The following is a 14,979-nucleotide window of genomic DNA, read 5'->3' as shown; positions in this document are numbered from 1 at the left end:
GAGAATGTTGTCCATCAGAATGTTGACCATGATAATGTTGACCATGAGAATGTTGTCTATCAGAATGTTGACCATGATAATGTTGACCATGATAATGTTGACCATGATAATGTTGACCATGAGAATTTTGACCATAAGAATGTTGACATTGAGAATGTTGACCATGAGAATGTTGACCATGATAATGTTAACCATAGTAATGTTGACCATGATAATGTTGACAATGATAATGTTGACCATGATAATGTTGACCATGATAATGTTGACCATGAGAATTTTGACCATCAGAATGTTGACAATGAGAATGTTGACCATGAGAATTTTGACCATAAGAATGTTGACATTGAGAATGTTGACCATGAGAATGTTGACCATGATAATGTAAACCATAGTAATGTTGACCATGATAATGTTGACAATGATAATGTTGACCATGAGAATGTTGACTGAAAATGTTGACCATGAGAATGTTGACCATGATAATGTTGACCATGAGAATGTTGACCATGAGAATATTGACCTTGATAATGTTGGCCATAGTAATGTTGACCATGAGAATGTTAACCATGAGAATGTTGACCATGATAATGTGGACCATAAAAATGTTGACCATGATTATGTTAACCATGCGAATGTTAACCATGAGAATGTTGACCATGATAATGTTGACCATGATTATGTTAACCATGATAATGTTGACCATGATAATGTTGACCATGATAATGTTAACCATAGTAATGTTGACCATAGTAATGTTGACCATGAGAATGTTGACCATGAGAATGTTGACCATGAGAATGTTGACCATGATAATGTTGACCTTAATAATGTTGACCATGATAATGTAATGAATGTTGACCACGAAAATGTTTACCTTGTGAATGTTAACCATGATAATGTTGACCATGATAATGTTGAACATGAGAATGTTGACAATGATAATGTTGACCATGATAATGTTGAGCAATAGAATGTTGACTATGATAATGTTGATCATGATAATGTTGAACATGAGAATGTTGTCCATCAGAATGTTGACCATGATAATGTTGACCATGAGAATGTTGTCTATCAGAATGTTGACCATGATAATGTTGACCATGATAATGTTGACCATGATAATGTTGACCATGAGAATTTTGACCATAAGAATGTTGACATTGAGAATGTTGACCATGAGAATGTTGACCATGATAATGTTAACCATAGTAATGTTGACCATGATAATGTTGACAATGATAATGTTGACCATGATAATGTTGACCATGATAATGTTGACCATGAGAATTTTGACCATCAGAATGTTGACAATGAGAATGTTGACCATGAGAATTTTGACCATAAGAATGTTGACATTGAGAATGTTGACCATGAGAATGTTGACCATGATAATGTAAACCATAGTAATGTTGACCATGATAATGTTGACAATGATAATGTTGACCATGAGAATGTTGACTGAAAATGTTGACCATGAGAATGTTGACCATGATAATGTTGACCATGAGAATGTTGACCATGAGAATATTGACCTTGATAATGTTGGCCATAGTAATGTTGACCATGAGAATGTTAACCATGAGAATGTTGACCATGATAATGTGGACCATAAAAATGTTGACCATGATTATGTTAACCATGCGAATGTTAACCATGAGAATGTTGACCATGATAATGTTGACCATGATTATGTTAACCATGATAATGTTGACCATGATAATGTTGACCATGATAATGTTAACCATAGTAATGTTGACCATAGTAATGTTGACCATGAGAATGTTGACCATGAGAATGTGGACCATGATAATATTAACCATGATAATGTTGACCATAATAAGTGTTGACCATGAAAATGTTCACCATGATTATGTTAACCATGAGAATGTTGACCATGATAATGTTAACCATGATAATGTTGACCATGATTATGTAAACAATGAGAATGTTGACCACGATAATGTTAACCATGAGAATGTTGACTATGATAATGTTGACCATGACAATTTTGACCATGATAATGTTGACCATGAGAATTTTGACCATGATAATGTTGACCATGATAATATTGACCATGATTATGTCCACTATGGGAATGTTGACCCTGATAATGTTGACCATGAGAATGTTGACAATGATAATGTTGACCATGAGAATGTTGACCATGATAATGTTGACCATGATAATGTTGACCATGATAATGTTGACCATGATAATATTGACCATGATTATGTCCACTATGAGAATGTTGACCATGATAATGTGGACAATAAAAATGTTGACCATGATAATGTTGACCAAGATAATGTTGACCATGAGAATGTTGACCATGATAATGTTCACCATGATATTGTTAACCATAGTAATGTTGACCATAGTAATGTTGACCATGATATTGTTGACCATGATAATGTTGACCATGATAATGTGGACAATAAAAATGTTGACCATGATAATGTTGACCAAGATAATGTTGACCATGAGAATGTTGACCATGATAATGTTCACCATGATAATGTTAACCATAGTAATGTTGACCATAGTAATGTTGACCATGATATTGTTGACCATGATAATGTTAACCGTAGAAATGTTGACCATAGTAATGTTGATAATGAGAATGTTGACTATGATAATGTTGACCATGATAATGTTGACCGTGAGAATGTTGACCATGAGAATGTTGACTGTGAGAATGTTGACCATGAGAATGTTGACCACGATAATGTTGACCACGAGAATGTTGACCATGAGAATGTTGACCATGGTAATGTTGACCATGATAATATTGACCATGAGAATGTTGACCATGAGAATGTTGACCATGAGAATGTTGACCATGATAATGTTGACCATGAGAATGTTGACCATGAGAATATTGACCATGAGAATGTTGACCACGATAATGTTGACCACGAGAATGTTGACCATGATAATGTTGACCATGATAATGTTGACTATGATAATGTTGACCATGAGAATGTTGACCGTGAGAATGTTGACCATGAGAATGTTGACCATGATAATGTTGACCATGAGAATGTTGACCATGAGAATATTGACCATGAGAATGTTGACCATGACAATGTTGACCATGAGAATGTTGACCATGAAAATGTTGACCATGAGAATGTTGACCATGGTAATGATAATGTAATGAATGTTGACCATGATAATGTTGACCATGATAATGTTGACCATGATAATGTTGACCATGAGAATGTTGACCATGAGAATGTTGATTATGAGAATGTTGACCATGATAATGTTGACCATGATAATGTTGACCATGAGAATGTTGACCGTGAGAATGTTGACCATGAGAATGTTGACCATGATAATGTTGACCATGAGAATGTTGACCATGAGAATATTGACCATGAGAATGTTGACCATGATAATATTGACCATGAGAATGTTGACCATGAAAATGTTGACCATGAGAATGTTGACCATGTCGGAAAATCCGACACCATGTAATAATCATACAGATAATAACTGTATTACCAACAAGTTACCCATAGAAAACGTAACTTGTAGTGGAATTACCGTCTATAGAAAACGGGATATCATCACCACATACTATTATAATTCACCAGCTATTCTGCTGGGAATTGTTCTTAAATACATTAGTCTTTGGACTTTACCATCATAAAAACATCTTATATAAATTAACTTAATTATCAATATTAAAGTAGAGTAAATGTGACCCTTCTATCACTTTCTGAAATCTGGACAAAGTAGGCCAGGCGTCAGTGGGGAAGGAGGGCAGCCATTGTTGTTATACTAGACCAGAGGCTCACACGGGAGCAAATTCGGCTCCTGTTAAATTTACTTGGACGTAGTGTTATGGAACCCAAAGGTGTACCATTGTCAACACGCTGTCTACAAATACAAGTTAAGTGTCTATCCGAAACCCGTTTATCATTCATTTATGGCCATTAATGTCAGGATATAGGGTTAGCCGGTTAGAACGCGAAATCGCCTCATACTAAAGGTAATTAAGCCAGGTCTTTAATGTTCCATGTACTGTTTTCTCTGATATACTTGTCATATATAGGTATCTGGCTTCACAGCTAGCGCACTTTTGACAGGTCAAGACGAGGATGCAAGATTTGTGCACCAGTTACTGGGTGATATGGAAGCTACCTCAAAGAGGATAATTTGGTGTCTACACCCTAGTTATACCTGGTGGACTAACCTGCTGTACTATAAGATAAGGAACCTCTTTAATGTATGTAGTTACTGTAGTTTGATTGGCTGCATACATATAAATATAAACCCCCCTAATGTGTAGAGGATCGATTTGTGAGATTGAGATTATCATAGAAATACAGTCCACTCATTATTATACAAATTGCTATCGAAGTATATAAATTAACGTAAATATAAATTCATATAAATTAAATAAATATAAATCTCACAGGTCGGTTCCCACATTATTTGGTCATCTTCGAACCGGATGACGGATTATTTGATCCTTTGAACCCACATTTGGTCATCTTAGTACCGGATGAACCAGTTAACCAGTGGATTCATTAAATATACTAGTGCAGTGTTATTTAAACAAAGCCAGCAGTCAAGACGGCAGCGTAGCCTCGAGGGAGCTCAGGAGCCTCCCTCAGCCCAGTTCAGCTTCGTCAGCGGTTTCATGCACACCCACAGATATTTGGTGGCGTGTTATTTCGTGAAATGACAGCGCTAATATAGAATCCAGCCAAATTAGTGACTGTGTCTTCGCGAGATTGTTCACGGATTTCGTGGTGTTACATTTCGCGAGAGATTATCTACGAATTTTGTGGACTTTATTTCGCGAGGCCACTAATAATATTTAATACTTCTAGATAATAATAGAAGTTTCATAGAGGCTAATTAAGAGGCTATTATCAATAATTGTGTATATTATTTCTCCAAGATAGAGAATTATTTAATATATACTGCACTAGTGTTCTCAATATAATATTTACTAATTGCCAACCCACAACAGGGTAGGATATTACCATTGACTAGTTGAACTATTATTGCTCATCCTAGTCCCATTATTACCATAGTCAGTTGTACTATATTGAATAACCTAACACCATTAATGAAAGGTGCAAACTCTATTTTGGGTGTAATTTTTATCAACTCGAGTTGAGTTGTGTATATATAATAATTTACTTATGATCATTACACCTTTGAGTGATTAATTAGTGTCTCTACCATCCTAGGGTGATATAGAAGAGCTAACCTAAAGGTACTTCCAGTGACACTGGTTTATCACTCAAATCATTAGTGTGGATGATTGTATATATATAATGTGTATTAATTTTAAGAGCTAACCTCTAGTAGAGGTAGGATTATTGCCTAGTGAGTGCAGAATTTACCCTAGGCTACCATTAGTGTTTGTTCAGTATTATGAGCAGCCCAAGTACAAGTCCCACAAGGCTTCACCAACGAGCCAGTATGGATAATGCAGGGAGAATGAAAAGAACCCTTGCAGGTCTTAAAGGCCACTTAATGAGACAGATCAAGAAATGTGAAGATTTGTCACAACAATCTCAAGTTGATTATGCTGACCTGGAAAGCTATTATCAAGCAGCTGCAGGTAAATTTGAGCAAATCAAATGTCAAATAGCAACATATGTGGCTGAACTTGCCAACACTAATTTATCAGAAACAGAAATAGACGACATTATGGTTGATCTTGCGAATTATGAAGATCACACTCAGGCCACGTTACAGCCTTATGTCAAATTAATTGCCCAGAACAAGGCAACAGCAACAACAACAACAGTTGCATCTAATACGAGTCAAGCAGAAGCTCGACTCCCTCCAATTAATTTACCCACTTTCTCAGGAAAAGATGAGGAAGATTGGGACGAATTTTGGAACAAATTCGTTGACCTTGTAGACTCAAAACAATCTTTACCAAAGAGTAGTAAATTCTCTTATTTGCAAGGCCAATTATCAGGTGAGGCTAAAACAGTAGTATCCCATCTGAGATTAACTAATGACGGCTATGATCTGGCAGTAAAACTCCTCAAGGATAATTATGCTGATCCAGAAGTAAGAACATCACATTTAGTTCATGAGCTGTTGCATTTACCCCCACCGGAGGCTTCAGCTGATTCACTCCAAGTCTTCAAGCTGGAGGTAGAATCATTGATCAATGCCCTCAGCCTGACAGCAGATACAAACGGGGCTGAGTGGGTCTTGAAAATAATTGTCCAGGAGAAAATACCTAGGGACATATTGAGACAAATGAGTGCTCATTACAATAAAAGCATCGTATCCATGAATGAAATATCTGAAGGTTTAAAGTCAGTAGTTCATCAATTACGAACACATGACAAATTAAAACCACCAAGTAAACCCTCAGAAACCAATAATAGTAAACCACAGAGTACCAAAGGTACTCCAAATCAATCTAGACAATATAATTCAACACCAAAGTGGAACAGTAGCAGTGTGGGCGTATATGCAGTGGGACCCTCCAAGCCTATAGTTACTGTGTCACCCAAGAACGTGACACCAAAGGGTACTGGAAGCTATGGAACATGTTTGTTCTGCAATGAGAAACATTCAATGTACCACTGCTCTAATTTTCCTGATAGTGACGCCCGTGTTGAGCGACTCAAAGATTTGCAACATTGCACGAGGTGCCTCAGGAAACATAACATCAAGGACTGTGATACCCAATTACACCCTTGTAATAGGTGTAACAAAGGTCAGCACCATGCAGCATTGTGCAGAGACACCAAAACAACGTCTCCAAACCCCAAGGTGGAAGATAGCATTCCCACCACAGTACAGTACTGCAAGGTGCAACCAACAAAGAGTGTCCAATCGGCAAAGTCTAAAGGTAATACGACTTTGCCTACTGCCCAAATTACCATCCTGAATAAGAGGGCCAAGGTCCATACCCGTGGATTGTTTGACCAAGGATCCCAGAGAACATATATCACTAAAAAGTTGGCAGATGAATTACAATTAAGGCCTGTAGCCCAGATGTCATTCAACATCTCAGGGTTTGTAACAGATGCAGGACCTCAAGTCTACCAGGTGGTACAACCATCAGTACGTTTAGGTAGGTACGTCTGTCGAGTACAAGCCATTGTGGTGGACAAAATACCAGTAGACCTACAAGTTCAAGGTCTGAGAGCAACAGCCAAATTCCTGAGAAATAGAGGAATAAAATTGGCAGATAATATTAAGTCTGATCACCTCACCGACTTCGGTCTCCTTGTAGGGACAGACTATTGTCATCAATTCATTGGTAGCCCTACTAAATATCAGGGTATAACCATGTTAAACTCTGCAGGAGGTAAATTACTCTCAGGCCCAGTATCAAGCCTGAGGAGACCTATGCCTGCAGATAAACAATACCAATAGAAATCTAAATTTGTCAGCTGATTATATTTCTCCAGTAGCATTATACTAAGGAGATTACAGCTGACTATAGTAACAGAGGTTGATGTTAGTATCATCATTTAAAGCTGAAGAAGAGTTCATGAGGCCTCAGTGGCAAATCAGTGAACAGTAGCCTAAAACAGCTACAAGTCACTGCGACCAATGTCACTGAACCCACTGCAGTCTCAGAACCATACTTTACTTTAATGATGAGCTATTCAATCCTCTGAATCAATTAATTAAATTAAACCCCAGTAAATCTGATGACTGATTTGATACATTTATTATTTAATCAAGATGTATTCCATGGGCCTCAGTGTTTATATATCAGTGACCAGTTACCTGAAGAAACTTCAAGTTATATCTGATGTCACTGATCTCACTGCAGTCCCTGAATCATACTTGACTGTAGTACTTGATCGCATCCAGTCTTCTGGGTTAAATAATATGTAATTAGGCTTGAATATTAGCCTTTCAAGAGTTGACAGGGAAATGAAATCGCATTAGACTTCTAACCCCTGCAACTCTAGTACGGGACATCCGTCCTGTACGAACAGACGCACAAATGTGTGATTACTAACTATAATTCGAAGGAGGAGTATCGGTGTTCGTCTGTTCTAAAGAGGACTTCGACCCGTGAGCAGCCCCCTGGGGAATTATGTCGGAAAATCCGACACCATGTAATAATCATACAGATAATAACTGTATTACCAACAAGTTACCCATAGAAAACGTAACTTGTAGTGGAATTACCGTCTATAGAAAACGGGATATCATCACCACATACTATTATAATTCACCAGCTATTCTGCTGGGAATTGTTCTTAAATACATTAGTCTTTGGACTTTACCATCATAAAAACATCTTATATAAATTAACTTAATTATCAATATTAAAGTAGAGTAAATGTGACCCTTCTATCACTTTCTGAAATCTGGACAAAGTAGGCCAGGCGTCAGTGGGGAAGGAGGGCAGCCATTGTTGTTATACTAGACCAGAGGCTCACACGGGAGCAAATTCGGCTCCTGTTAAATTTACTTGGACGTAGTGTTATGGAACCCAAAGGTGTACCATTGTCAACACGCTGTCTACAAATACAAGTTAAGTGTCTATCCGAAACCCGTTTATCATTCATTTATGGCCATTAATGTCAGGATATAGGGTTAGCCGGTTAGAACGCGAAATCGCCTCATACTAAAGGTAATTAAGCCAGGTCTTTAATGTTCCATGTACTGTTTTCTCTGATATACTTGTCATATATAGGTATCTGGCTTCACAGCTAGCGCACTTTTTACAGGTCAAGACGAGGATGCAAGATTTGTGCACCAGTTACTGGGTGATATGGAAGCTACCTCAAAGAGGATAATTTGGTGTCTACACCCTAGTTATACCTGGTGGACTAACCTGCTGTACTATAAGATAAGGAACCTCTTTAATGTATGTAGTTACTGTAGTTTGATTGGCTGCATACATATAAATATAAACCCCCCTAATGTGTAGAGGATCGATTTGTGAGATTGAGATTATCGCAGAAATACAGTCCACTCATTATTATACAAATTGCTATCGAAGTATATAAATTAACGTAAATATAAATTCATATAAATTAAATAAATATAAATCTCACAGGTCGGTTCCCACAGACCATGGTAATGATAATGTAATGAATGTTGACCATGAGAATGTTGACCATGAGAATGTTGACCATGAGAATGTTGACCATAATAATGTTGACCATGATAATGTTGACCATGATAATGTTGACCATGATAATGTTGACCATGATAATGTTGAACATGAGAATGTTGAGCAATAGAATGTTGACTATGATAATGTTGATCATGATAATGTTGACCATGAGAATGTTGTCCATCAGAATGTTGACCATGATAATGTTGACCATGATAATGTTGACCATCAGAATGTTGACCATGAGAATGTTGACATGGAGAATGTTGACCATGAGAATGTTGACCATGATACTGTTAACCATAGTAATGTTGACCATGAGAATGTTGACCATGAGAATGTTGACCATGAGAATGTTGATTATGAGAATGTTGACCATGAGAATGTTGACCATGAGAATGTTGACCATGATAATGTTGACCATGAGAATGTTGACCATGATACTGTTAACCATAGTAATGTTGACCATGAGAATGTTGACCATGATACTATTAACCATAGTAATGTTGACCATGAGAATGTTGACCATGAGAATGTTGACCATGAGAATGTTGACCATGATAATGTTGACCATGAGAATGTTGACCATGAGAATGTTGACCATGATAATGTTGACCATGATAATGTTGACCATGAGAATGTTGACCATGAGAATGTTGACCATGATAATGTTGACCATGAGAATGTTGACCATGAGAATGTTGACCATGAGAATGTTGACCATGATAATGTTGACCATGATAATGTTGACATGCGAACGTAAACTGGAAATATCTCCCATAGAGTATTCTATGTGGCTTCACCTGTCGTGAGCTTCACCTGTGGTCAGCTTCACCTGTGGTGAGCTTCACCTGTGGTGAGCTTCACCTGTGGTCAGCTTCACCTGTGGTGAGCTTCACCTGTGGTGAGCTTCACCTGTGGTCAGCTTCACCTGTGGTCAGCTTCACCTATGGTAAGCTTCACCTGTGGTGAGCTTCACCTGTGGTGAGCTTCACCTGTGGTGAGCTTCACCTGTGGTCAGCTTCACCTGTGGTGAGCTTCACCTGTGGTCAGCTTCACCTATGGTCAGCTTCACCTGTGGTGAGCTTCACCTGTGGTCAGCTTCACCTGTGGTCAGCTTCACCTGTGGTCAGCTTCACCTGTGGTCAGCTTCACCTGTGGTCAGCTTCACCTGTGGTCAGCTTCACCAGCGGTAAGTGAGAGGGGATGATGAGTGAGGGAAAGGTAGAGACAGAGAGAGAGCTGCGAGAGAAACATTGGAGAGAGGTGAGAGAGAGGAATAGGGTAGAGTAAGAGACAGAAGAGCAGGAAAAGAATGAGAGGTAGAAAGAGAGGGAAGCTGACCGCTCACACGAACCTTTGACCTTAAACCATTGCTCTCACCACAGCTGTGGTAGAGTATTACTGTGGTGGTGCTGAGGTAGATTATTACTGTGGTGGTGCTGTGGTAGAGTATTACCGTAGCGGGACTGTGTTACAGTATTACTGTGGTGGTGAGACTGTGGTAGAGTATTACTGTGGTGGTGGGACTGTGGTAGAGTATTACTGTTTTGGTGGTGCTGTGGTAGAGTATAATTGTGGTGGTGGGACTGTGGTAGAGTATTACTGTGGTGGTGGTGCTGTGGTAGAGTATTACTGTCGTGGTGGGACTGTGGTAGAGTATTACTGTGGTGGTGGGACTGTGGCAGAGTATTGCTGTGGTAGAGTATTACTGTGGTGGTGGTGCTGTGGTAGAGTATTACTGTGGTGGTGCTGTTGTAGAGTATTACTGTGGTGGGTGTGTAGTAGAGTATTACTGTGGCGGTGCTGTGGTAGAGTATTACTGTGGTGGTGCTGTGGTAGAGTATTACTGTGGTGGTGCTGTGGTAGAGTATTACTGTGGTGGTGGTGCTGTGGTAGAGTATTACTGTGGTGGTGTTGTGGTAGAGTATTACTGTGGTGGTGCTGTGGTTGAGTATTACTGTGGTGGTGGTGCTGTAGTAGAGTATTACTGTGGTGGGACTGTGGTAGAGTATTACTGTGGTGGTGGTGCTGTGGTAGAGTATTACTGTGGTGGTGTTGCTGTGGTAGAGTATTACTGTGGTGGGACTGTAGTAGAGTATTACTGTGGTGGGACTGTGGTAGAGAATTACTGTGGTGGTGCTGTGGTAGAGTATTACTGTGGTGGTGGTGGTGCTGTGGCAGAGTATTACTGTGGTAGTGGTGGTGCTGTGGTAGAGTATTACTGTGGTGGGAATGTAGTAGAGTATTACTGTGGTGGGACTGTGGTAGAGTATTACTGTGGTGGTGGTGCTGTGGTAGAGTATTACTGTGGTCGTGGGAATGTGGTAGAATATTACTGTGGTGGTGCTGTGGTAGAGTATTACTGTGGTGGTGCTTCTGTAGTAGAGTATTACTGTGGTGGGACTGTGGTAGAGTATTACTCTGGTGGTGGTGCTGTGGTAGAGTATTACTGTGGTGGTGCTGTGGTAGAGTATTACTGTGGTAGTGGTGGTGCTGTGGTAGAGTATTAATGTGGTGGGAATGTAGTAGAGTATTACTGTGGTGGGACTGTGGTAGAGTATTACTGTGGTGGTGGTGCTGTGGTACAGTATTTCTGTGGTCGTGGGAATGTGGTAGAGTATTACTGTGGTGGTGCTGTGGTAGAGTATTACTGTGGTGGTGCTTCTGGAGTAGAGTATTACTGTGGTGGGACTGTGGTAGAGTATTACTGTGGTGGTGGTGCTGTGGTAGAGTATTACTGTGGTGGTGCTGTGGTAGAGTATTACTGTGGTGGTGGTTCTGTGGTAGAGTATTACTGTGGTGGTGGTGCTGAGGTAGAATAGTACTGTGGTGGTGCTGTGGTAGATTATTAGTGTGTTGGTGGTGCTGTGGTAGAGTATTACTGTTGTGGTGCTGTGGTAGAGTATTACTGTGGTGGTGCTGTGGTTGAGTATTGCTGTGGTGGTGGTGCTGTAGTAGAGTTTTACTGTGGTGGGACTGTGGTAGAGTATTACTGTGGTGGTGGTGCTGCTGTGGTAGAGTATTACTGTGGTGGTGGTGCTGTGGTAGAGTATTACTGTGGTAGGACTGTACTAGAGTATTACTGTGGTGGGACTGTGGTAGATAATTACTTTGGTGGTGCTGTGGTAGAGTATTACTGTGGTGGTGGTGCTGTGGTAGAGTATTACTGTGGTGGTGGTGGTGCTGTGGTAGAGTATTACTGTGGTGGGACTGTCCTAGAGTATTATTGTGGTGGGAATGTGGTAGAGTATTACTGTGGTGGTGGTGCTGTGGTAGAGTATTACTGTGGTGGTGGGGATGTGGTAGAGTATTACTGTGGTGGTGCTGTGGTAGAGTATTACTGTGGTGGTGCTTCTGTAGTAGAGTATTACTGTGGTGGGACTGTGGTAGAGTATTACTGTGGTGGTGGTGCTCTGGTAGAATATTACTGTGGTGGTGGGACTGTGGTAGAGCATTACTGTGGTGGTGCCGTGGTAGAGTATTACTGTGGTGGTGCTGTGGTAGAGTATTACTGTGGTGATGGTGCTGTGGTAAAGTATTACTGTGGTGGTGCTGTGGTAGAGTATTACTGTGGTGTGCTGTGGTAGAGTATTACTGTGGTGGTGCTGTGGTAGAGTATCACTGTGGTGGTGCTGTGGTAGAGTAATACTGTGGTTGTGGTGCTGTGGTAGAGTATTACTGTGTTGGTGGGAATGTGGTAGAGTATTACTGTGGTGGTGCTGTGGTAGAGTATTACTGTGGTGGTGCTGTGGTAGAGTATTACTGTGGTGGTGCTGTGGTTGAGTATTACTGTGGTAGTGGTGCTGTAGTAGAGTATTACTGTGGTCGGACTGTGGTAGAGTATTACTGTGGTGGTGGTGCTGTGGAAGAGTATTACTGTGGTGGTGGTGCTGTGGTAGAGTATTACTGTGGTGGGACTGTAGGAGAGTATTACTGTGGTGGGAATGTGGTAGAGTATTACTGTGGTGGTGCTGTGGTAGAGTATTACTGTGGTGGTGCTGTGGTAGAGTATTACTGTGGTGGTGGTGCTGTGGTGGGACTGTGGTAGAGTATTACTGTGGTGGTGGGACTGTGGTAGAGTATTACTTTGGTGGTGCTGTGGTAGAGTAATACTGAGGTGGTGGGACTGTGGTAGAGTATTACTGTTATGGTGCTGTGGTAGAGTATTACTGTCGTGGTGGTGTTGTGGTAGAGTATTACTGTCGTGGGACTGTTGTAGAGTATTACTGTGGTGGTGGTGCTGTGGAAGAGTATTACTGTGGTGGTGGTGCTGTGGTAGAGTATTACTGTGGTGGGACTGTAGTAGAGTATTACTGTGGTGGGAATGTGGTAGAGTATTACTGTGGTGGTGCTGTGGTAGAGTATTACTGTGGTGGTGGTGGTGCTGTGGTGGGACTGTAGTAGAGTATTACTGTGGTGGTGGGACTGTGGTAGAGTATTACTGTGGTGGTGATGTGGTAGAGTAATACTGAGGTGGTGGGACTGTGGTAGAGTATTACTGTGGTGGTGCTGTGGTAGATTATTACTGTGGTGGTGGGACTGTGTTAGATTATTACTGTGGTGGTGCTGTGGTAGAGTATTACTGTGGTGGTGGGACTGTGGTAGAGTATTACTGTGGTGGTGGGACTGTGGTAGAGTATTACTGTGGTGGTGGAACTGTGGTAGAGTATTACTGTGGTGGTGCTGTGGTAGAGTATTACTGTCGTGGTGGGACTGTGGTAGAGTATTACTGTGGTGGTGGGACTGTGGTAGCGTATTACTGTGGTGGTGCCGTGGTAGAGTATTACTGTGGTGGTGCTGTGGTAGAGTATTACTCTGGTGGCGGTGCTGTGGTAGAGTATTACTGTGGTGGTGCTGTGGTAGAGTATTAATGTGGTGGTGCTGTGGTAGAGTATTACTGTGGTGGTGGTGCTGTGGTAGAGTATTACTGTGGTGGGACTGTTGTAGAGTATTACTGTGGTGGTGGTGCTGTGGTAGAGTATTACTGTGGTGGTGGTGTTGTGGTAGAGTATTACTGTGATGGGACTGCAGTAGAGTATTACTGTGGTGGGACTGTGGTACAGAATTACTGTGGTGGTGCTGTTGTAGAGTATTACTGTGGTGGTGGTGCTGTGGTAGAGTATTACTGTGGTGGTGGTGGTGCTGTGGAAGAGTATTACTGTGGTGGGACTGTAGTAGAGTGTTACTGTGGTGGGACTGTGGTAGAGTATTACTGTGGTGGTGGTGCTGTGGTAGAGTAATACTGTGGTGGTGGTGGGGCTGTGGTAGAGTATTACTGTGGTGGGACTGTAGTAGAGTATTACTGTGGTGGGACTGTGGTAGAGTATTACTGTGGTGGTGGTGCTGTGGTTGAGTATTACTGTGGTGGTGGGAATGTTGTAGAGTATTACTGTGGTAGTGGCAATGTGGTAGAGTATTACTGTGGTAGTGGGACTGGTAGAGTATTACTGTGGTGGGACTGTGGTAGAGTATTACTGTGGTGGTGCTGTGGTAGAGTATTACTGTGGTGGGACTGTGGTAGAGTATTACTGTAGTGGGACTGTGGTAGAGTATCACTGTGGTGGGACTGTGGTAGAGTATTACTGTGGTGGGACTGTCGTAGAGTATTACTGTGGTGGTGTTGTGGTTGAGTATTACTGTTGTGATGGGACTGTGGTAGAGTATTACTGTTATGGGACTGTGGTAGAGTATTACTGTGGCGGTGGTGCTGTGGTAGAATATTACTGTGGTGGTGGGACTGTGGTAGAGTATTACTGTGGTGGTGGTGCTGTGGTAGAGTATTACTGTGGTGGTGCTTCTGTAGTAGAGTATTACTGTGGTGGGACTGTGGTAGAGTATTACTGTGGTGGTGGTGCTGTGGTAGAATATTACTGTGGTGGTGGGACTGTGGTAGA

General features: G+C 40.9%; 1 protein-coding gene across 1 annotated transcript in view; it reads left to right on the top strand.

The window, feature by feature from the left end:
- Positions 1-14,979, top strand: part of LOC123760180 (uncharacterized protein PF3D7_1120600-like) — a 72,339-nt gene that overhangs the window by 10,515 nt on the left and 46,845 nt on the right. Inside the window, exons 8-13 of the mRNA XM_069325632.1 lie at positions 19-381; positions 467-724; positions 971-1,393; positions 1,479-1,796; positions 1,885-2,767; positions 9,037-9,197. Of these exons, the coding sequence (XP_069181733.1) occupies positions 19-381; positions 467-724; positions 971-1,393; positions 1,479-1,796; positions 1,885-2,767; positions 9,037-9,197 (2,406 nt within the window). The remainder of the gene's footprint in view (positions 1-18; positions 382-466; positions 725-970; positions 1,394-1,478; positions 1,797-1,884; positions 2,768-9,036; positions 9,198-14,979) is intronic.

Source organism: Procambarus clarkii, chromosome 16 (genome assembly GCF_040958095.1).
Source record: "Procambarus clarkii isolate CNS0578487 chromosome 16, FALCON_Pclarkii_2.0, whole genome shotgun sequence".
NCBI classification, from domain to species: Eukaryota; Metazoa; Arthropoda; class Malacostraca; order Decapoda; family Cambaridae; genus Procambarus; species Procambarus clarkii.
The sequence above is the reverse complement of the archived record's forward strand: the minus strand, read 5'-3'. Positions and strand labels throughout refer to the sequence as shown.